Genomic DNA, 22255 nt, shown 5'->3' with positions numbered 1-22255 from the left:
ACACTGGGTTTACAAGGCACTTGGTTGAAGACTCCAAGGTGTCACTGCTGATCACATTACATTTGCAAGACACAATTTTGTTGATATACCAAGTCTTTATAGAAATACTCAGGTATCCTGTTAAAGAAAATACATTTGCAGCATGTGAACATATTTTTAAAAGGCATCATTAGTATAGTGTTAATTGCTACTGCCATGATATAACAACTGTTCATAACGTTAGTATTTAAGGATTCAGTTTCTTGATACTTTAAAGCAAATGAAGCACAGATCAAAACTGTAGAAACCAGGTGACAATTCACTAAGTCACAGTGACACTATGCTGCATCAGATTCATTCAAAGTGAATTAATAACATTTATGCAGATTAGACAACGTGTCCATGCTGAAGTTACAGCAGCTTCCCACTGGTATCCCACAGGTCTTTGCAACAGTTCCTTTTGCATTCTCCCCAGTTCTTGACCCCAAAATCAGTATGTCTAGAACCTCAAAGCCCTTTAAATGTAGAATCAGAGTCTTCTTTATGGATAGATAAAAATTTTCAGTGGTTGCCAAGTTGCAGAGGTACCTCATGCACTTAGCCCAGTCACCAGACAGACAGACCTAGAGTGAAGCCTCAGTGATAGTTGCTTACCAGTCACAGCAAGTTCTCTGCTGGACCTAGGAGGAATTCCTATTTGCCCTTGGGAAGTAGCAAAATGGGACTGTTACCTGTTCAGTTCCTCTTAAGCAGTATGTGATGTATTCTTTTTCAAAACTACAGACCAGATCACTCTGATATGCCTCTAGAACGTTCAGTAGTGGCTTGTAAAGAGGCTAAAGAGAACCACCCAGAAGACAAAGGACATCAGGGCAAAACTGGATTTGGTCCAAGTTCCTAAAACCTGGAGAAGTGCACCACATCCCTAGTGGGGATGCTGATATGGTGCCTAGAAAATTTAACACTGTGCTCCTGCACACAGTGCTTCCCCTGAAAGGGAGGCAGACTAAGGAAAACAGATGCACGCAATGCCCATGGATATAAAATACAACTAAAGATGCCATCTCCAGAAGAGCACTGGGAAGAAGTTTTTAAGCAGTCAAGAGGAACTGTGTGTTTGCTTCTGTTTTGTATGTATATATTAAAAAAACAAAACAAAACAAAACAAAACAAAAAACCGGGGGAAGAAGAGGGGAAAGAAGAAGGATAATTAACTTTCTGTATTCATCCCAGAACACATGCAGGCTAGTCAAGTTCTAGATGAAGTGCAGCCAGCCAGACATACAGCAAGAGGCAGCAACTTTGTTCAAGTAATACTGCCCCAGCCTGAATGTAGTACAAGTCTGAGGAGTGTAATTCCAAGTTTCAGTACAGCATGCAACAGACATTGCCTGGAGCTACAACAGCCTGGCAGAGCAAATAATTTGCTTTCCTATTTGTAGATTAATTGGGTTCCTTTTGCTGTATGGAGCCTAGTTCTCATGGATGACCTAGCACAGCAGTAGAGGCAGCGCATATGCACATATCTATTGGCACTAGAGTCAGGGTAGATGAACACATTATTGATTGGGGTTGATAAAGACCAATGGGAAGAAGTGTAAATGAACATGAGAATCTTCATCCTCTGCTGCAAACCTGAACTTCTCCCTTTGCTACCTCTGTGAACAGAGGTTTCCATGACACTAACAGCCAGGACTCCATCCTTCAACATTTTATGTTTAAGAAGTGCTACATCTCACACATCTCCCCCACTAAAAAAAAGGCAAGCAGCACACTGCAAGTATCAGGTACCTTTTGTGGCCCTAGTGCAGACAGAAGAAAATTAGTGACTAGCAGTCCTTGAGAGGAAGAGCAACTCTCCAAATAGGAGAACAATGATGACCACTCTGTCCCACAATGTTCTGCAATTGGCTTGGGAAACTTTGTTTCCCTTAATGATCTATATTATTCCCAGAAATACAGAGAAAGAAGTAAGCAGTATGTGCCCAACATATTTCCAGACCAGAAAAGGGTGTCTGTGTCATTGCCAGGAGAACCCATCAAAGTGCAGAAAAACAGCAAAACACCACACATTCAGTCTTAGCTATGAAGTCAACGTTGGTTATCTTGCAGGTATCTGAAAGGGACGTAGCCAAGACAGGATTGAGTAAAACCTGCATTAAATAATTGGGAAGCTGCTATGAATTGATGTTCCCCTCTCCAAGCATGACAAGGTCTCAGTAAAAGCACTGTCCTTCTCAGAGTATCTCTGCCATACTCCATCACCTCTTCTCTTGTTATTGCTGACAGACAAGATCTGATAAAGAAGTTCCTGCAGCCAGCCCTGCAGGGAAATGCACAGCTGCCACACTGCCCTCAAACTTATTACACCTATTAGACACACTTTTCGCTTTCTACACCTACTGTATTAAAAGAATAGTTGGTTTAAAATGGTTATTTTTACCAAGAATACCTTCATAAACTGTAATTATGACTAGATAATTCATTGCTTTGCATGGTTCCTCAGTTTACTGGTTATAGTAAATTCAGCACTTGAGTAAGTTTTACTAATTGTCTTAGGAGGTGAGCTTTTATTGGAGTATTTTCTTACAATTTTGCTCACTGGTTCTTTTGGTTGTATTTGGCTATTGTTAATTCATGTAAGTTGTTTATTTCTGTGTAATTCTCAAGCTTTCCCCCAACCTTGATCCTCCAGAATTTTCCTCTTTTTTTAAACTGTTTTCTGCCTTAGTTCTTCTGCTAGAATAAATGTGGGAGATTGGGAGCAGCAGTGGCTGCAGAAGATTCCTGACTCAGTACAGAAAGCATAGCACTGCAGTGGAGATGAGAAAAGGTATACATTCCAGAATGTAAGTGACGAGCAATGTACAAGAAAAAGGGGTGTTGGCCTGCCCACCCACATATCTACCAGAAAAAATAAAGGAAGAGATCTGAAGTGAAAGCATTTGGAGACTCCAATCACATTATAACCTTTTGTTCATGAAATAAGAAGTCAGTGCATGTGCCTCTCACAAGCAGCTGAACCAGAGGAAGCAGGTTTTAGATCCATGTGAGAGCAGGTGGGTGGCATGTTCTTCCTATTTACTCCCTCTTGCTTTTACAGAGGATATGACAGATAACCACAAATCAGTTTGTCTGCTGTAGGAACTGAATATCAGCCTAAGTCTTCCCTGCCGGAGCTCCCTCTTGCCTTCAGATGCCTGAACGCAACTGCAACAGCTGCTCTGGCAGCAGATGCTGGCAACTGCTCAGCTCACCGGTAAGTAAGTAGAGATTGTATCACCACGCACCAATATCCTGAAGAAAATCCACATTGCTGCAAGGCTGGAAATGAATGGCAGCCAACAGCTGCTCTAGCTGTTTCCTGGGAAAGGAGATGAAGAAAGCACGAAGCAGGTGCATCATGGATCTGCCCCCAAATCCCTGCAGCACAATAGAGCTGGCATCCAGCAATCTGTGTGGAAGGCTGGCAGAGGGGAGCAAAGCAAACTGTGACATGAAGTGGCACGCCAAAACATTGTGCCAAGAAAAAAAACCTCACAGTTTGTGAACTAGGTTTTCTGGCAGGGAATATATATGTACTTATGTCCAAGAACAACTTCAACAATACACTGCTTGATCTAGTCATGCAAATTTCTGGCATGAAACTACACCTTGTGATCCTATTGAGCTTTTAAAAAAAGAAAAAGGGGCTGTCCTTGCATCTTATCTTTCCTGACACAGAGTCAATTTTCAGCTTTTCTTAAATCACAGGTTATCAATTTGTTGAAAATGTGGGTGTTAATTTAATCCAGAGAGATAGATCTTGAATAAAAAAAACAGCCCTTCAAACCATGGTACATTTAAGCTAAATATCATTTGAGCAGTAAAGGAGTTCCATCTTCATAAAACAATAGCAGAATACAACTGATCTGATTTTTAAAAAAAGCAAACTAGTGACCAGAATTCAATGCAATGCATTTTTTTTACCAACACTATTGGAAATAGTTCCATTCTTATTTCCTTCCCTCTTCCCTTTCAATGTTTGGCAACTAGGAAAGAAACCAGAGTACCTACTGTAAACCAGGATAAAAAGGATGCTATTGTACTAACATAAAATTGGCTTTGTGCTCCAAGGCTAATACAGTGCTTTATTTCCTTAGAACAGATGTTATCAACTCCAGTTTCACAACACTGAGATCTCATTCTTTGTTCTTACCAACAGTTCTGTTGCAAAGATAGTGTCTAACACTGATATTTCCCAATTGATTTGGTATCACTTGGTTGACCTGTAGGCATATTTCTGTGTCTTCACCTCTGATGTCAATTTCACCATTAACACCAAATATTTGGAAAACCACAACAGACATCTGTCAACAAAATCAAGATAAAACAATATGAAATTATAAATTGAGTTTACAGGGGTTATTGTTTTTTAAGTTCTGTCTAAACCTCTTCCCCCACAAAAGAACCTTTGTATCCATAACTCCTGCTCACCAAAAGCTGCAGTTTTCTAATTTCTTCCTCTGCTTTTCTTTTTTCACACATCGGCTTGACAATGGGTTGCTTGATTTTTTGTCCAAAGACAGACACTTGTACTTATAACCCACTAATATCAATTCAGAATTTGACAGAAAAGTTATGAAAGTGAGACACTTTCTCCACTCTGACAAAGAAGCACACAACCTATGTAACACCTGAAGTCTTCTAAAGGTGGGTTCATCCTCATACATATCATAAGCACAACAAGGCATTTGCGGTGCTGAAACAGACCAGGTTAAAGACCCAGTTCAGACTGTAAAACTTTAGCTGTCTGCAGAGTAGTCAGCTTTTTTTGTCTCTATTTATTGGATTGCAGTTATCTTTACAAAAAAATAAAATAGTAGCAGCCAGTTTCAGAAGTCAGTTTTCATTTCAGAAGATAAATGTCCATCATCGTTACTGCTATTTTTCTAATGACTTTTCAGTTATATTCTACAGGTAGAAAAAATATGCTAACATGCATTTGCATAACAATCTGAACAAATTCTGCTTCTTCCATATTACCTATGTGCACTGATGATTGAAAAATTATTTAAAAGGAACCAATTATTTCAGTAAGCTGCTGTTTTTGACATTTTTTTAAATGTATGTGATACACAAATATTTTAAAGCAAAGGTAGGATTTCATTATGAACATTATTAAAAGAGAAAAATGTGTCAGCAAGAACACAACAGATTTCAGTAAATTCACTTTCTTTGGGCCCACATACTCTTAGGTTTTCAGTTCATGGCCTTAACTGATTGCAAGAATGTAATTTAAGAAGTACTGATTAGGGCAAGGATCAACAAGGTGTAAGTAGATAGGCAAATGTAAAAAGTGGGACCCTACATGGTGTCTCAGGGAGGGAATCTCTCTCCATGTGCACTACTTTTATAATCTTCTCTAAATACTGGGCAGTGTCCTGATAATCTGGAACAAGAGGCATCTCTAATATTAGCCAGCAAGGCAGTTGTTATGCTCCTATTTACAAATGCTATAGAGTTATACCAGTGCTAAGGAAATACCTCCATATAAGAGATGTCAGAGTTATGGTGCTTTCTTTTATCTATACTTGATGATGGTAAAAAGCTCATTTTAAACATCATATTCAGTAGAGCATAAAAGAACAAGATGATATTACAAAATATTGCTATGTACTAAAGGAGAAGTATTTTCTGACATTTTTAAGTGGCCGCTGTTATTCATCAACAGTGGATACAGAGGAGATATCAAGGACAGAGAATGCTCAGTGCTTTGATTATAATCTTCATTAGTACTTAACATAAGTGCACTAGATCTACAAGCTTACATAACACACTAACAAAAGCTTTCAAAACTACTTGAAAAACCACTTCTAAAAGCATTCATTTTAGCTCTATTTTAAGGTTTAGTTTACTGAAGCATGTATTCTAACAGAATTCAGTATTACCATTTCTTCGCTAGTCTCATGGGTATTCTCTGAAGCAGCGCTCATGGCATCTGGAGATGACCCATCACAATTTTCCATCAGTGTGCTTCCTTCATGGACATTTTCTGATGGGCTTTGATAGTTAGTGGCTGTAATGCCTTTTGTACATACATCAGAAAAAAAATGCAAAGTTAGCACAGCATAACCAGAATCACTCCTGCATCAAGAATAAAGTCAGTGTCTGTTACTGTATGCATACATTAAATCATGTATTAAAATGAGTTGAATGGCTTATTAAACAAATATTTATCATTCAACTGCCAAAGCCATTTGTCTTACAGAGACTTTGAAGTTCTACATGCTATGCAAGTAAAGCAGAATATCGTGACAACCAAAATGGCACTCCTCATACATTGGTTAAAAAATTGCGAAGGGCCTTTTTTAGTCTTCCAGATCAAATAGAGAACTGTTCCAGAAAAAAAGAAAACAAGAAAACAAACAAAAAAAAACCCCAACAACAACAACAACAAAGGTTAACGATCCCAAGCCATGTATCTACAACACTGCACAGTGCCTCTAGAGCAAATGTTTGTGGGTTTATGTTTAGAAAAATAAGCTATATATATTTTCTTTAGAGTGATCAAGGCAGTGTTTCCTTGACAACTGGGAAGCATGCAGACTTAGCCTATAGTTAAATAACGTTTAACAAGCTAAAAAGACATACAAAGGTTAGTTAAAACGGAAATTGTATTTTATGGCATACTCCCACAAAAGCACATGCAGGAATATTCCTACAATCCAAATACATATTAGGTTTGTGAGTGAAGCATTCTTTTCACTTTTGCTCTAGACTAAAAAGAAATCCTACAGAAAAAAATACTGTCATTCTTTATTCAAAATAGAATTTATCAGAAAAAAGGTATCAATAAAGTCTTCTTATTGTATTTCCCAGCATTAGAAAATAATTTAAACAGTTTTGCTGGAGAGCTAGTAGATCATTACAATTGCCTAAGTCCACACTGCTACAGACTATACAGACATAATTACCATGTGCCTGAATTCATCCCTCAAATCAGCAGCAAACAGTCATGCACAGATGAGCAAAAATTGGACAAATACCTGTTGTTAGACAGTCAATATCTAGGAACTGCTCTGTGAGGAACAAACAAGCTGCAAGGAGACTACCAAATCTTTTTGCCTGATAATTAGGATGGTGAGTATTAGTGAAAATCCATTTCTTTTTCATCTGCTCTTAAATTTAAAGCTTCTTTAGCACTTGAAGCGTAACACTGATTCAGGGTACAAACCTGTAATCACTAACAGCCAAAGCAACAGCTTTCAACCAAAGCAGGGAACAGTTGTGCTTGTTTCAGGGTTGCAACATAGCACTGCAATGATTTTACTCTCCTCAAGAGAGGAAAATTAAGTAGTGTTTAAATAAGTAACACTACTTAAGCAGCTTTCCCTTTAAAAGATTTGCTGTGAATTTACTTGATGTTACTGACTGGAGAAGCTAACACACATAGTGCTGTAAAGTATTCAGCAATCCTTTTAAGTATTATTTTAATAACAACATTTTCAAATATTGTGTAAAAATATTTTGTTAAGCCTACTTACCTTTTTCTAGAAAGCTCTGGCTGTCACTTCCATCACTCTCTATCAAATGATCCTCTAGCATCATACTATCAATAGAGATGGTGTCCAGAGAGACTTGTGATGGACTTCTCTTCATATTCTTGTAAGAAACAGAGAATGCAGGAAGGTTGGATGGGCAGCGTTCCTTAGGCTTTGCACTTTTTAAACATAAAGACATTAGAAAATTGTTATTTCAAATTAAAGGAATTAGACAGAAGCTACTTTAAAAAAATTCCTCTAAATCATTCAAGACATAAAAGAAAAAATCTGATTGTTCAACAACCCTTTGATAAGAAAAGGAGATCAGCATAGAAACAACATGCATTCCTGCAGATATTTGTGCCAGTATTTGTCTCAATACAGATTTTACAACATTTCAACTCAAAGTAAATAGTTTAAATAAATTAACAGTTCATTTTAGCTTTCATTGAATGCTGGTGACTGCGTATCTTATACCTTTATATACTTTTAAAATTTTCACTTACTGGATGTTCACTTCCATTGACCATTACTAAAAGTATGTGGCCAAGAAGACAGATAAATATTTTCAAATATTTAGGAAAACTGATTTAGTATTAAATCTTCTATACCTGGATGAAGACTGGGATGCAAACATTTTAACTGAAGTCACTTTCTCTCTGTTGATTTCAAGCTCTTCAGATTCTAAGGCAGTTTCTGTTTCCAAGTCAGTGACTTGGTTAAGACAGCCTTCAGTTGTACCTTCGAGTTCATTTTTCATATTTGAGAATATGTTTTTGTCATCCTCTTTATCAATGAAGAATTCAGTAGAATCTTCTCTCTGATTTAAAATGGATGCTGAATCCCTAGGATGCAAGTTACTTTTCTCACTTAGAGGTCCACAGACCTCCTCTGAATCACTTCTACTAAAAAGTCCACTGCTTCCTCCTTCACTTGTATCTCCCAGACCTTTATCGGATGCATCATCTGAAAATGACATTCCTTTCTGAAAATCCGTATTACTGTCTGATTTAAACAAAAGAGGATCTATTAAAATGGCTTTATTAACTTCAGCATTCAAAGGCTTGCAGTCATTCACATAATCAAAATTAGTAATATCAGCTTGCATTATCTTATTGCCAGCTAATTTACTCTCTGAGGTAAGAGCTTCTCCATTTCCCAAAGGGGAGAGCTCTGATGCCATTGGACTTTCTTCTTCCACAACTGGAGACTTACAAGGGTTTCCCTGAGTCACTGGATGGAGTAGTAAGGCTAGTTCTGCACTTTTCAGTAGGATTCCAATGCAGACATCTGTTTGCTCTGCAGGTTTTCCTGTCACCGCTTCTACATCATTCCTCAAGTTTTCCAGGAGCAATACAAGGGATTCATGGAGAAACAGCAAAAAAAGATACTGGTAATGATTTATCTGCATGCTTACGTGCTTTTGAACATGGACAAGAACATGTACATCGGCATCAGAAGAGCTTTCAGAAAGCACTCCTGAAGTGTCTGACATTTGAATGCCATTGGTTAAGGGCTCCATCTCAGTGCTGTAATATTCCTTTAGAAGTTTTTTACGTTGCAGTCTATTAGCAAGATCACTAGATTCACTTTTTGGAATGTTCAAAGCTGTCTGATTATGCGATAAAAGCTCTTTTTGTGAATTTGCATATCTTACTGGCTGGCAAATCCAAAGTGAAAGTGGAAATGAGTCCACAAAGCTTATTGGTCGGCCTTTCCCACTTTTCGTTCCTTCATAATCTATCCAAAATTGGGAAAAATGCACAGCCCAAACATCAGTAGCTGCAGATGCCTTTAATGCGTATTTATTCAATTTTGGGATGATATAACCTTTATAAACATCATGCATTTTAGTATCTTGTTCATGAGCATGTCTCTGGAAGATGGGATGCAAAAGATTAAAATTCTTCTGGGACTTAGGAAAAGTGGTGAAAGTTCTACTGAAAAATTCACAGTCTTTGAAGTTCTGAAACAAAGCTTCCAGATCAGAGTGCCTGCAGTTTGGCGAGTATCTTGTATTTGTAGCAATCATCTCTGAACTTTGAATGGAAATTGCACGAGGTTGATCTTTATGAATTTCAGGTTTGTTTTCAGATGGAATGATGAACTGCAAGAGAGATATATATTTTGTCTAGTTATAAACATGAAGATTAAGAAGGTACTATCATTAGAGAAACAAAATGAGAGACATGGCAGCTAAAATAAACAGTTTTGTGAGAACTAATTATACTGACACAGAACAGGGAACAGTCAGGCTCGCAGACTGTCATTTCCTCTCATTTTTAAGGAGGATGCTGTGGCATCTAAAACTCAATGTTGGTATGAAAATGTGAAGGGTCTCAGGCTTTTCTTAACTGAAGAATTTAGATTTAGGTCAGCTATATTAGGCTGAAGCATCATATTTCTTCAACTCAGAAACAGCTTGGCAGAAAGTTTCTTCCAGCATTCCAAGTATTTCTAACTTTTAACTCCAAATTATAATTATCTGGTTTTTAATTTGATTTGTCAAGTAGGGTTTTTCACTGCACTGAGTAGTACAGTATTTTATTTCTAGGTTAAGATATAAGAAAACAAACAAACAAATACAGCTAATATTCTTAATATTGCAGAATACAGAACAGGTATTTTGTGACCATTATCTGACAATCATAAATTATTTTCATCATAAAAATATATTCTGACTCCTAAAAACCAGAATAGTTCAGTATATGGATTTAATTTAACTTGGATATCTTTAGTGCAACTTTTAAAGTAAACATATTTTTATGCCAAATCCTTCATCTGATGTTTCTTGTCCATACTAGTTTTGCTATTACCAGTGATACTACCTTCTGTCACAACATCTCCAATGCTGAATCTAGAAAGATGAGAGTAAGTCATCCCAAAGACACTTTAAAGATGGGAGAGATGAGACTTCTTCACATAAATAACAGGACTCAGAACAAAGTAACCAAATAGGTAACTATATAATAATAAACTGTATCATATGAAAACATCAAGTACACCAATAATAAAAAATTCATCATTTGCTAAAATAAAGACAATACAGTTAAGATAAGGATGAAATCATTCAGATGAATCCAGGTTTGAGAGATTTAAGAGTACTTTTATCTTCCTTAGTTTTGTAGGGTATTCACATACAGTAATTCGATATTGGATCAATCTGTATTTGCAGTTGCCTGGTCGTTAGCTCTCAACAATTGTTTTCATTCAGTATAAACCATGAACCAGCTCCATTAAATACGCACCAAAAGCATTAGGAAAAAAAACCAAAACAAAACATCTCTCCATATGCTGACTTTTTAGAACTCTTGAAACCTCTCCTGTGGGCACCATTAAAAAAATTCATTGTTTTGTTCACCTCCAGACCTTGAAAACAAATGCCCAACACAAATCGAGGCTGGTAAAACATTTTTCCTTCCAAGACTAACACAATGACAAGGGAAACAAAAACCTGATGTTCAGCTGCATTAACAAGCTTCACTCTTTTGGAATAAACATACAGAGAACTTGTGTACCTGACCTAGTGCCAAGGGCCAGTGTGAAACAGAAAACAGTGAGAATGGGTTTTGGAGAAGGAAATAAGCCTTCAGTTGAACTACCTTCTTCACTCCAGGCATTCACTACTGAGACAAAGGTTTTGATATACCAGAGGAACAAGAAAGGGCCCCTGCATTAATACAGAGCACAAATATGAATTTTTTGCTAGTTATTTACACTTCAGTGCTCAATTTTTATTTCTTCTGCCATGTCAGCTTCATTGAACACACTGAAATAATTTAATACTCCCATTTAAGCCTTCAATACAAAACCAAAATATCCATAGGACACAGATGAAGTAGTATAAAAGACAGATGTCTGTCTTCAAACCATTATATTCTGCACAGTTTTCCACAGCAGTGTCTCTTACTGTGTGCATTGTTTATGAATTTATTTTTTCATTTATTCCTTAAGCTGCTTGGCTAACAGGTATCGGAATAAGAGAAAAAGTAATTTCTTCCAAAGAACCACAAAACCAATCCTCAATGACAGCTTACCTTTAACATTAGTCCATCAACTCTAACATCAACATGTTCATCTGATTTTGCATTGTCATTTAACTTGTACATAGCCATAAACTGAATAAGGCTCTGCTTCAAATCCAACACAAACTGATTTAGCCAAAGAATACTTCTTTCATCCAGAGTGAATTGTAAAGCATTCAGCTGGCCATACAAATTTGGACATGGAACTAAAAGAGAAAACAAAACCAAACCATGAGAACAAGTAAAACATTCAGGGATGGGTTTCGGTCTTGGGTTTTAAAACGAATGCAGACTTACATTTCACCAGCATTTTACATCAGAGAAAGAATGGAAAGCCACTCCTTTGGTCCCAAGAAGAAACTGCTAGGGGATACCTAAAGTGGTGCTTTTTCTCTCACTCCAAGCAAGCAACTGAATTTTTTAATGTAAAGCCCAATATTGCAATAAAATGAAGTCTGAGGAGAAGGTGAGAATGTCCTCATTACAGAGGAAGGGCAGGACCAAGGAGATCTGCTGTCCTCAAGTCCCATCACCAAGAAATCCACTGACGTTTCTGTATACAAACCAGGGCCAGTCCCATAACATATTAATAAAAATAACTCCAGCAGATCTTTGCTGTGTCTTAGATGCTACTGCAATAGTTTGAGTTCTTTTACATAGCCAGACCAACACAGGTATGTTGGAAAATATTTATGTCCCAGTAAAAATGCTCTGAGTGTTTTCAGACTTCATACCATGTTTATTAAAAATGGTATTTATAGGAGTTTGTCAGGAGCAAACACTGTGGAAATGAAGCAGTGTTTTGTTATTTATGTTTTAGAAAGCCATTAGTTTCCAGTTGTCAACCTGAAATTAAGCTTTGTAAAAGTGAAGGTAACACACAAAATGTATGGTTTGTATAAAAAAAGCCTTACTAGGAAAGTCCTTTCCATCTGGGTAGTAATATTCAGTGAATTCAATATGAATAGCTGGCATTTCTGGTGGAAGGTAAAGTGACTTTTTATTGCAAGAGATCAGAGCTTTAGGGGAAGAACGACACTGGTCTGCTGTTGAAACCTGTAAAAGATAAAAGATTAACTTCATTAACATATATTTTTATGAATCATTAAGCATTTGTAGTTTGCAAGGCACTGCCCCTAGTAAGGTACATTCCACTGCTCTCAGATGTAGATCCCCAACTACACAAAGTCTGACACTGAGAAACACCTAGTTGCCTTGCAGTAGAAGCACTCTGTATAGAACAGTTTCACAAGAAAACTATATAGTATTAACAGTACCAGATCCCCTTCCTTCACATGAGGCAGGAGGCAGCCGGTCACTTTCAAAGGCATTCAGCAGAAGCCTGGAATCATCTGATATCTTTATTGCAAACACTACAGCTCCTGTACAAGCAATTATGCTGGGACATGGTGTATCTGCATACCACCTGTCCAAAAGGATCCCATACCTAGATTATAAGGGATAGGTGAGCTAGATAAGTTTATTAGGAATTCCTTGTACTGTTTCTAAGGACAGATTCCAGTACATGGGCCAACTCTCCACTATATACTGCTAAGTACAGTGTTCAGCATTACCTGGCGAAATATGTATACTTGGCTATGCCTGAAGGTCTGCTTCACCAGAGAGTTAAGAGACTACAAAACAGTAATACTCCATTTCTGCTTCCTTCCAATGTAAATTATGACACAAGAAAGAGATCACTCTTCGATATATATATTTGACCTTAAAAGTCTTGAAATGTACTGAAGTTTAAAAAGTATGTTGTCAAAACAAAGCTGTTTCATCCAACATTTAGTAGGTCAGACTGCTAGTTTGAAATTAGCCAACTTATTAATATTGAATATATGATGATGTCCACTTGTATTAGTTTCACCGGAAATAATGAATATACAACCTTTATGAGCTTGCTTCACTCTCTGTAGCTCTTCAAGCTGCAAACATCTGTGTTAACACACACAAGTTCAAGTACTAATAGATCTATTTAGAAAAATATCTTTTTGTAAATTGTACAGAAATAGTGGCAATTAAAAAAAAACGAAAATGTACTTGTGTAGGGAGGAGGAAACAAGTATCTGCATAGTAGAAGGCAAATGAAAACACCTGACAGTACAAAATGATACTATTAAAACCACTTGAAACACAGATGAACACCTCTGGCAGCAAGCTGCAACCTCCCCCTCTACTGGACAAGATATGGGAAAAAAGTATTGAAAACTAAAACAGGAGCAAGTCGAAGTCACAAGCTAAGAATTTTTGTCAGAACTTGAGATTTAAGTGTGGATCCTCCTGCAACACTACCATTTTGCCTTAGAGATATATTCCTCCTCTATTCCAGTTGCCTCCTACCTGCATCGAAGAGCAAATCTGAACCACAGCCAGCAAATAAAACTACTCAAGGAAACAATTGGGGGGGAGGAGAAAGAAAGGTTAAAGTGTCTACTCAAAATATCAATGGGGGAGGAAAGAGTGGGGAAAAAAATTTAAATCCCATTAATTTAACATTTAAAAAAATTAATATCATCTAGGTATAAGAGAAGCATGAAATACAAACCCTTACATTAAAATGCTGTGTAACTAACATGGTATAATAAAAGATGACATGCCAAATGTCAGGATTTGGGGAATAGAAAAACATGGATCCTAAACATAGTTGTGATGGGGTATAATCTCATATGAATTCAATAAGAAAATAGCCACTGATTTTAGCAAAGCAAAAGCAGGCCCATAATGATCTAATCCAATAATGCATGGAGTGACTTCTACTAATTTCAATGGGCTTCAGAACTGTCCCCTAAAAACCGTATTTATGTAACAGTCAAGGGCGAAGTGGCCCCAGTTTTACTAACTTGAAGAAATGTACCTGATATATATTGAAATCTGCAAGTCTAACCACAATAGGACTAGACATCAGTTTGCCCTTTGGTTGTTGGGAAGATACAGAGGAAGCCCTAGATGTTCCTTTCGGTATCTGTTCTTTGCCTGTAGGAAAGAATAGTGATGAAATCATTGAAAAGAACAGCCTTTTTTAGAAAACTTTTAATATTGAATGGAACTAGAGCATTAGTGACACAAACAAAGTACCTGTTTGTAGGTTTTGTGGAGATACAGCAGGTGGTGATTTGGGAGGCGAATCTATGACCTGATCCTTCACGGCCTGCTTAAGCAATTCAACATTGCTTTTGAATTCATTTAGTAATTCTTTGGCCCATCCACTTCTGGTTTTAGTGGCATCACTATAATGCATCCAGTGATCACAGCTGTCTCCTGCAAAGAAGAGGAATGAGTGAAATATTAACTCATCTGAAAGCCTGCTCCGAAATGATCACGAATTTCTATTTCACAATTCTTCTTCAAAATATGATCTCATTGCATGCTGTAATTATAGAACAACAGAAGTTGTAACAGACGTTAAAACAGAGATTGTATATTGCATGCAAACAAGTCTCACTACTTCACAAATTCACTCAGAAAAAAACGTAATATTGCCACCTGCCTTTTAACACCACTAACTAATGCTCAAAACATTATCAGATATTTCCAGTGCAGAGAAATCCAATGACATGATTAATTTCTTACGTAAGAACATGCAAAAAAAATGTTTCATTGAAAAAAATACGTGAGAGCAAGTAACAGAATTATGTTCTCATGCTAGTTTTTTTACACACTTATCTTTCCTGACAGAACTGTGCGCCTAAGAAGTTCCTGGTCCCTTTTCAGAAACTTATTCACCTGATACACCAAGTGATTGTGTTGCCATTCAGATGGACCTTAAAAGGCTAAAAAAGTGACCCAACAATAATCTCAAGGACTTCAAAGGGAAATCCAACTTCAACACCCAGACTACAGGCTAGAGGCTGATCAGCTGGGAAACAGCTTTGCAGAAAAAAAAATCTGTGACGACAGGTTGAACACTTCATCAGAGAAGACAGTGATAGGACAAGGGGTAATGGTTTTAAACTGAGAGAGGGGAGAATTAGGTTACATATTAGGAAGAAATTCTTCACTATAAAGGTGGTGAGGAACTGGACTGGGTTGCCCATGGAGGCTGTTGATGCCCCATTCCTGGAGGTTTTTAAGGCCAGGTTGGATGAGGTTTTGTGCAACCTGGTCTAGTGGTAGGGTTCCCTGCTCATGGGGTGGGAACTTGATGATCTTTAAGGTCCTTTCCAACCTTAATGATTCTATGAACAAGCAATGTGTCCCTGATGTGTAGGAAGGCAAGTGCACCTTGGGCTACTTAGGAAAAGCAATGCCAGCAGGTCGAGGGAGGTGAGCCTTGCCTTTTACTCAGCCCTGGTGAGACTGCATCTGGAGTGCTGGGTTTAGTTCCAGGCTTCCCCATACAAGAAGGCCATGGACTTACTCGAGTGAGTCCAGGAAAGGGTCACAAACATATTTAAGAGACCGAAACACCTGTCTTACATGGAAAGGCTTAGATAGTTGGGATTGTTTAGCCTGAGAAAGAGAATGCTCAGAGGGATCTTGTAAATGTGTAAAAATGTCTGATAGGGAGAGCAAAGACAGCGGAGTCAGATTCTTCTCAGTGGTGCTTCATAGCACAAAAAACCAGAATAAGCACAAACTGAAATACAAGAAATTCCACTTAAAGATTAAAAAATACTTTTCTGCTGTGAGGGTGATTAAACGGTGGGGTAGGTTGCTCAGGCAGGTTGTTAGGAGTTTCCACCTTTGGAGCTATTCAAAACCTAACTCGTCACAATCCTGGGAAGCTTACTTCAACTGATTTTAATCAGAAGGGTTGGACTAGACAATCTCCAGAGGTGCTTTCCATCCTCAATTATTCTACAATTCTATATATGGAGATATCGTTGCCACATTTATCTGTGCAAAGTGGAGAGACAGGCCAGACCGTTAAAAGAACATAGTATTTTAGTGGAGCTGGCACTGATATTGCTACCATCTGAATTTATTGCTGGTTGTCCAGGAAGAAAATGTTTTCCAGTTTCTCATATTGTCTCAATATATCAGCTTGATCAACTACTTCCTGTGCTGCAACATGTCCTGCACGATGGCAAAGCAGTAGCTTTCTCTGATCATCATCCAGCAGCACATGAGCTGCACACATAATGGATCTGGATAAAAGCTTCTGCGAGAGCAGGTCTGGGAGGACAAGATGGATTGCTGTACAGGCAGGTTTACAACATTCAATAATAATCTGGTTTATGTTAGTGTTATCACAGTCGATGGACACACAATCTGCTTCATTTTTCTTAAGTACTATGAAAGGCTACTGTTGGAAGGCTTGATATTCAATGGATTAGAAAGCTACCCCGTGGCAATTATGTTTCAGACTCACTTTAGAGTCTTTCTGAGTAGGGTCTGTTACAAAAACAATGAAACAAATCAGCCTCACAAGAACCAGATTTGCAAAGATAAATAATAAAGGGCTTTTTTCCTGAAGGATTAATTGAAGTTTCCAAGACTATTCCAAATAAGCTATTTCTAAATATTCCACAGGTACAAAACAAGAAAACAGTCTGGTAACAGCCACAGAAATATACAGCTGTTTCCTCTTTGCCTACTGAGTATTCATACAATGTCATCCTTAAGTATGCAATAATGCAGAGCCTTGACTTCAGGGTAGGAAAGCTTTCCATATGGGGTTGATAGCCTGATGCAGCAGTAGATAGAAGCATGGTAGCTACACAGCTAAAAAACTCCCTTTTACCTTTCAAGATTAATATGTGCTCCTTTTATGTTCAGCAAGTGGACTCCCACCCTTGTCATGAGTTAGCCCATAGAGGATGACAAGCTTTTAAAGCAGAAAAGAAAACTATGGCGTGTTCCCTCTCCCTCCACAGATACACCCTATTGGACCAAACATGACCACCTTTGGCAGATTTTTGCCATAGCTTACCAGTGAGACCTAGATTTCTGTTACTTATACTTGTACAGACCATCATTTAAGACTGCAGGAGAACACTACCTTTGGAGGCACCACCGTTGCTCTGCAGATGATCTTTTCCATCACTGGTTTCATGTAGGGGGAGTGATGTCCTATGTAGCCATCACCTAAAGGAGTTCTTACCGGGCTTCTAACATACCCATCCTAGAGTCTACAGCGCATGTTTCAATCTGGCTAAAAATCCTTCCAGAAGAAATAATCTATTTATTTTCCTGGTTCTCTACATTTTCTCTGAGGAGAGCTCAAAGAAATCACATATCAGACCCTCACCTAAAAATAGCAGGAATCAGGAGTGACAGTGAATAAAAAACATAGCTGCATCACAAGACAGGCATGTGTTAAAACTCCTGTAACTTAACGTCCCACTTCTATAGGAAAGGAAACAAACATCACAAATTTCAAACCATACTGAGTCAATCTATAGCAAAGGAAGAATACTGATAATCTTCAGCATATTTTCTGTGGCTCTGTATGTTTATTTGACCTACATTAAGTTACATTTTTTAAGGTGCAAAACCTACACTTGTTATTTATGAAAGAAATGACATTACGTGATTCCATCTGCAACCATGAGTGACAAGGATGTGAGGCAAGCTAAATCATGTATTTAATGTATGTGGATAATCACTCCAAAATGACTGGTCTGTGTTAGTAAAAAGTAAAACAAAGCACAACCAACCCCTCTGCCAACTAAAAGCTCCTTCCACTGTACTGGATTGCCTTTGATCTCAAATTAAACACCAAATGTACTTTGTCACTTCTAATTTTTTTAGATTTCTGAAAAACATATTTATTAGGAAGGATTTGTAAGAAATTCTTCTTCGGAAATTGCTAGTATCTTTTGAATACCGATTCTTTAACGAAAGGCTACGTAATTGAACTTCTACATGCTGGGATGCTATGTTAATGAAATAAAATAGAACAAAAAATTGCCTGGAAATGGGCATAAAATGTTAGATTTCTATATTGAAAAAATCTAGCAGATTTGACTCTCGCAAATATCCAATTAGTGAATTGTCAATCTGCTGTACTGCCCTCTCCTGTCAACAGACAATTATTTTCAGGTCAGATATATGTAAATACCATTTTGTTGATGAAATAAAACAGTGAAAAGTGTCTGGCTCATTCACACAAATTAAATTGCTTCCCAAGCCGTTGCCTTTGTTTTTTCATTTTGCATATAAAGGGAAATAAAAAGGGTGTATTTCAAACACTTTGAGCAATATTATCCAAGTCCTACACATACACAGATTTTTTAGTATTTAAGAAAGATTCACAAGTATTTCACAAAATGTTCACTTTCGTACCTGTTTTGTGAAATGGATAATAATCCACTGTTAAATAGCTGAAGGAAAGCTGCATGGCCCCTCCTGTAACACGCCTATTTGAGTCTGTAAAATAAAACAATGCTTAGCTCTGTAGACATTGTATTTAATGCCAGTCTTATGATGGTACCTTTCTTTAAATATCTAACATACACTTCTTCCTCCCTTTTACTAGCTATCCATAAAACCTCAATATCTTCCCTCAAAACTTCATTCAGGTGGTCTTCACTGATTTTTAAAGATCAGCTTTAGAACTCTGAGTTCTGTACTCAGTCACTACTAACAAATTGCATACTGTTTTAAGTGCTTGTTAAAAAGACAACTCTTTGTACACACATTACTGCAGTTTTTTCTGAAACAAAACCTTTCACACAGAATATATGATTATGATTCAAAGTCAACATTTACTTTCAAGAATATTGTGACTAGAATTTCTTATTTTATTTATTCTATTTCAGGGAAGAGGTCTTCTGAGTCCTCTGTTCTGATTTCTCCACTGCTAAATTTAAACTTCATGGCCAAAAATAAAGGACCAATAAAGACATCTCACCAACAATTATGAATTCCAAATGCAGTAGCTATATTGCATGTAAGGAAATGGGTCTCTAGCCAGTCAACCTTATGCTCTTCAAGTACCTTCCCTAGTCAGGGAAACACATTCACTAAAACCTAAGTGTTTTTCACACTCTTCTTCTCAGTGACTAGCCAGCTCCTTGGATATACACTGATTCTCCTCCAATCACTTTTAAAAGGCATGAAAGTGCTGCCATTTGTCTTATTTTTTTCTGATTATAAATATGGCACAATTCAATCAATCATGACTACTTTTTTTAAAAAGTTACCTTTTTCTTTAGAATGGATATCATCACATATATGTAGGTCCAAATGGGAAATAACTAAGTGATGAGAAGTCTCCTTGACATCGAAATCATTAAACAATTTTACTATTGCATCATTTTGATCAGGTGCTGCTGTTGTCTGATGCGCTTTCACCTGCTGGGAGCTGGGTGCAGGGGCAGAGCTCTGAAAAAATACTTAGTTATAAATATTGATTTATCAAGTTTCTCTTCTTTCAAATATAAGTATCGTCCTACTCACTCAAAACAGGCCTTCCCAATAAGAAAAAATCTGCACCACATACATTCACCTTGGATCATTACTGAGATTTACATGTGCTATTTTAGAATAAAGCTAAGTTAAGCTAATGGCTCAGTGGCACAGAGATGCAATGCCAGTTCATCCCCCATCCTTCCTTCTCCCCTCTTCTTTACACCTGTGTCACTGACAGCAACGCTATTTTTCTAATTTTGTTGCAAACTGTTCAGGGAACTGAACAAGCAGAAAACAATCCCATTTTCATTGGGCTTGTTTCTGCTACTTTAGTTCCTCAAACTGCATTGCAATAGGGTCAAATGTGAGCCAGTCCCAGTGCCAAGAAACTGGTGAGATGCACACACAGGGAACTGAAAATTCAGGACCTCCCTGCTCAGTAACAGCCTACTATTAGATTACTGTAGCTAAACCATCAAATCACAGCGTAGATAATCAGGATTACCACATGAACAGAACTCTCCATCAGCTTTAAGAGATTTTAAGCAAGTGTCTTCACTGAATCAGTTTTGTTTCTATAGGACCACCTTTTACCAGTTTATTTGTCCTGCTTCCTCACAGACAAGAGGTCTCTCCCCCCAACCCTCACAAACCCAAGTTGGTCTAGTGTGCTGTAAGTGCTGAAAGAAGATCAAGATTTACATAACAGTATCTAGTATGCAGCACCCATACCACTTTTATGCCAGCAGAAATATGTCAAAAGTAGAATTATTTTTCACTATACATTCCAAGAAGACAACTGCATGAAGGAGAGCTCTTTCAGGACCATGAAAACAAACTGGACAAGCACTTTATATCATTACAGTAAGCACATCTATCCCCATATTATGTTTACCTTGGCATATCTCAATTATTTTTTTTAATTCATATTCAGAAATTTTCTAAATAGTAGAGAAAATTTACTAAATAGTTAATCAGCTGTTAAGTTAATGCAGAGTTCTAAATATTCTGTATGTGGATAAAGAAATACAACTTTTTTTCTTTCCTGCAAAAGAACACAAAACTTTGCTAAATAAAGTATCTTTTATATTACTGTGATTCATTCCCAATGTGATTTAAGATGTACAGGTGAATAAAAATAAGTAACTAAGTATTCTCTAAAAATATTTCAAAAAACAACCACACTGTGGTGTATTTTAGAACAGCTACACCTTCTAATGATATAATGAAACAATCAATTATCCTACCTGTGCTGTTTCAGAAGCCAGGCTTTTTCTCTGTTCTGTTGATTTCTCTATGGCTTCACTAAGAGACTTGGCATACTGCACCATGGCTTTCAACTGTGAATCAGTCAAAACCCATAGCAAATCATCCAGAATCAGAACCAGTTTTGATGCCACAACATTACAATCCTTCAGCTGTAGGATAAAAGTTTAAATAAGACATGGGTCAATTAAATATTTACACTTCTTATAGGAAACACAAGAAAATAAAAAGGTGAATGCAAAACCATAATTCTCAAACAGCAAATTTCTTTCACATAAATAGAATCACAGAATCACTCAGGTTGGAAAAGACCTTTAAGATAATTGAATCCAACCATAATAACAAACATATCTTTTATGTTAAATTGTATTTCTCTCATTAACTAAAAAGCACTGAAGATACAGTGTAATTGTATCTCACTTTTTGTTTGGCATGCACTGGATATTAAACTAATGCATTTATCTAAATGTATATAATGTAAATATTGCCTGAATCCACAGAGGTAAGACAACATGCATCATCATCATAAATAAAGCTCTGTGGGTCAAACAATTTCATTAGTATGACCTGAGCAAGGTCTTCATCTTCAAATTCTGCTTGCAATAGTTCCTGTAAACCCTACAGTCTTACTGATTATATGCTATTAAAAATTTCATTATGGAAATTCTACATTTTGTACGGCCTAAATTTAAACTCTTACCATATACATGTATGCATTAAGAGTATGAGTTAAAAAATTATTAATAAAATAATAAAATATCTCAAACTTTTTAAGTTTACCCTTCTCTTCAGTGTGACCCTAATTTTTGATTGGTTAGTAATCAGTCGAACTGGAGCACTCATTATTTCATGCTTTGAACTCTGGATTGCATCTGCTTCTATTCTGATCATCTGCCAGGTGATTTCCTTAAAAGTCAAAACCTTTAAAGAAAGAGAAAAAGAGAAACAACTTCATGCAATATAACCACTTACTTGTGCCTAAGCATGTGCAGGAATGCACATGTATGTATATATCTGTGCTTCATGTATAGCCATATGAACAGAACAAATACATGTCATTGCTATTCTACTCATAGGTGTCAGGAATTGAAGCCCTGATCCTTCTTTTTACCTCCAGAATGTCACGAAAACGTTATACCAGTTCCAAGTAGCATTTCAAAT

General features: G+C 37.1%; 1 protein-coding gene across 3 annotated transcripts in view; it reads right to left on the bottom strand.

The window, feature by feature from the left end:
- Positions 1 to 22255, bottom strand: part of BLTP3B (bridge-like lipid transfer protein family member 3B) — a 58887-nt gene that overhangs the window by 10700 nt on the left and 25932 nt on the right. For 2 of the 3 annotated variants that reach the window (XM_051616435.1, XM_051616426.1), the window contains 12 exons: positions 21875 to 22015; positions 21076 to 21246; positions 19621 to 19801; positions 18761 to 18844; positions 14609 to 14791; positions 14388 to 14506; positions 12442 to 12583; positions 11540 to 11733; positions 8114 to 9609; positions 7506 to 7681; positions 5910 to 6046; positions 4178 to 4328 (listed from right to left, as the gene is read on the bottom strand). In XM_051616435.1, coding sequence (XP_051472395.1) covers positions 4178 to 4328; positions 5910 to 6046; positions 7506 to 7681; positions 8114 to 9609; positions 11540 to 11733; positions 12442 to 12583; positions 14388 to 14506; positions 14609 to 14791; positions 18761 to 18844; positions 19621 to 19801; positions 21076 to 21246; positions 21875 to 22015 — 3175 coding nt within the window. Of the gene's footprint in view, positions 1 to 4177; positions 4329 to 5909; positions 6047 to 7505; positions 7682 to 8113; positions 9610 to 11539; positions 11734 to 12441; positions 12584 to 14387; positions 14507 to 14608; positions 14792 to 18760; positions 18845 to 19620; positions 19802 to 21075; positions 21247 to 21874; positions 22016 to 22255 lie in introns of those variants that run through there. The other variant, XM_051616445.1, reaches the window with a different exon arrangement.

This window comes from Apus apus, chromosome 1, assembly GCF_020740795.1.
Source record: "Apus apus isolate bApuApu2 chromosome 1, bApuApu2.pri.cur, whole genome shotgun sequence".
In the NCBI taxonomy this organism is placed as follows: Eukaryota; Metazoa; Chordata; class Aves; order Apodiformes; family Apodidae; genus Apus; species Apus apus.
This window is presented reverse-complemented; position numbering and strand designations above follow the sequence as displayed.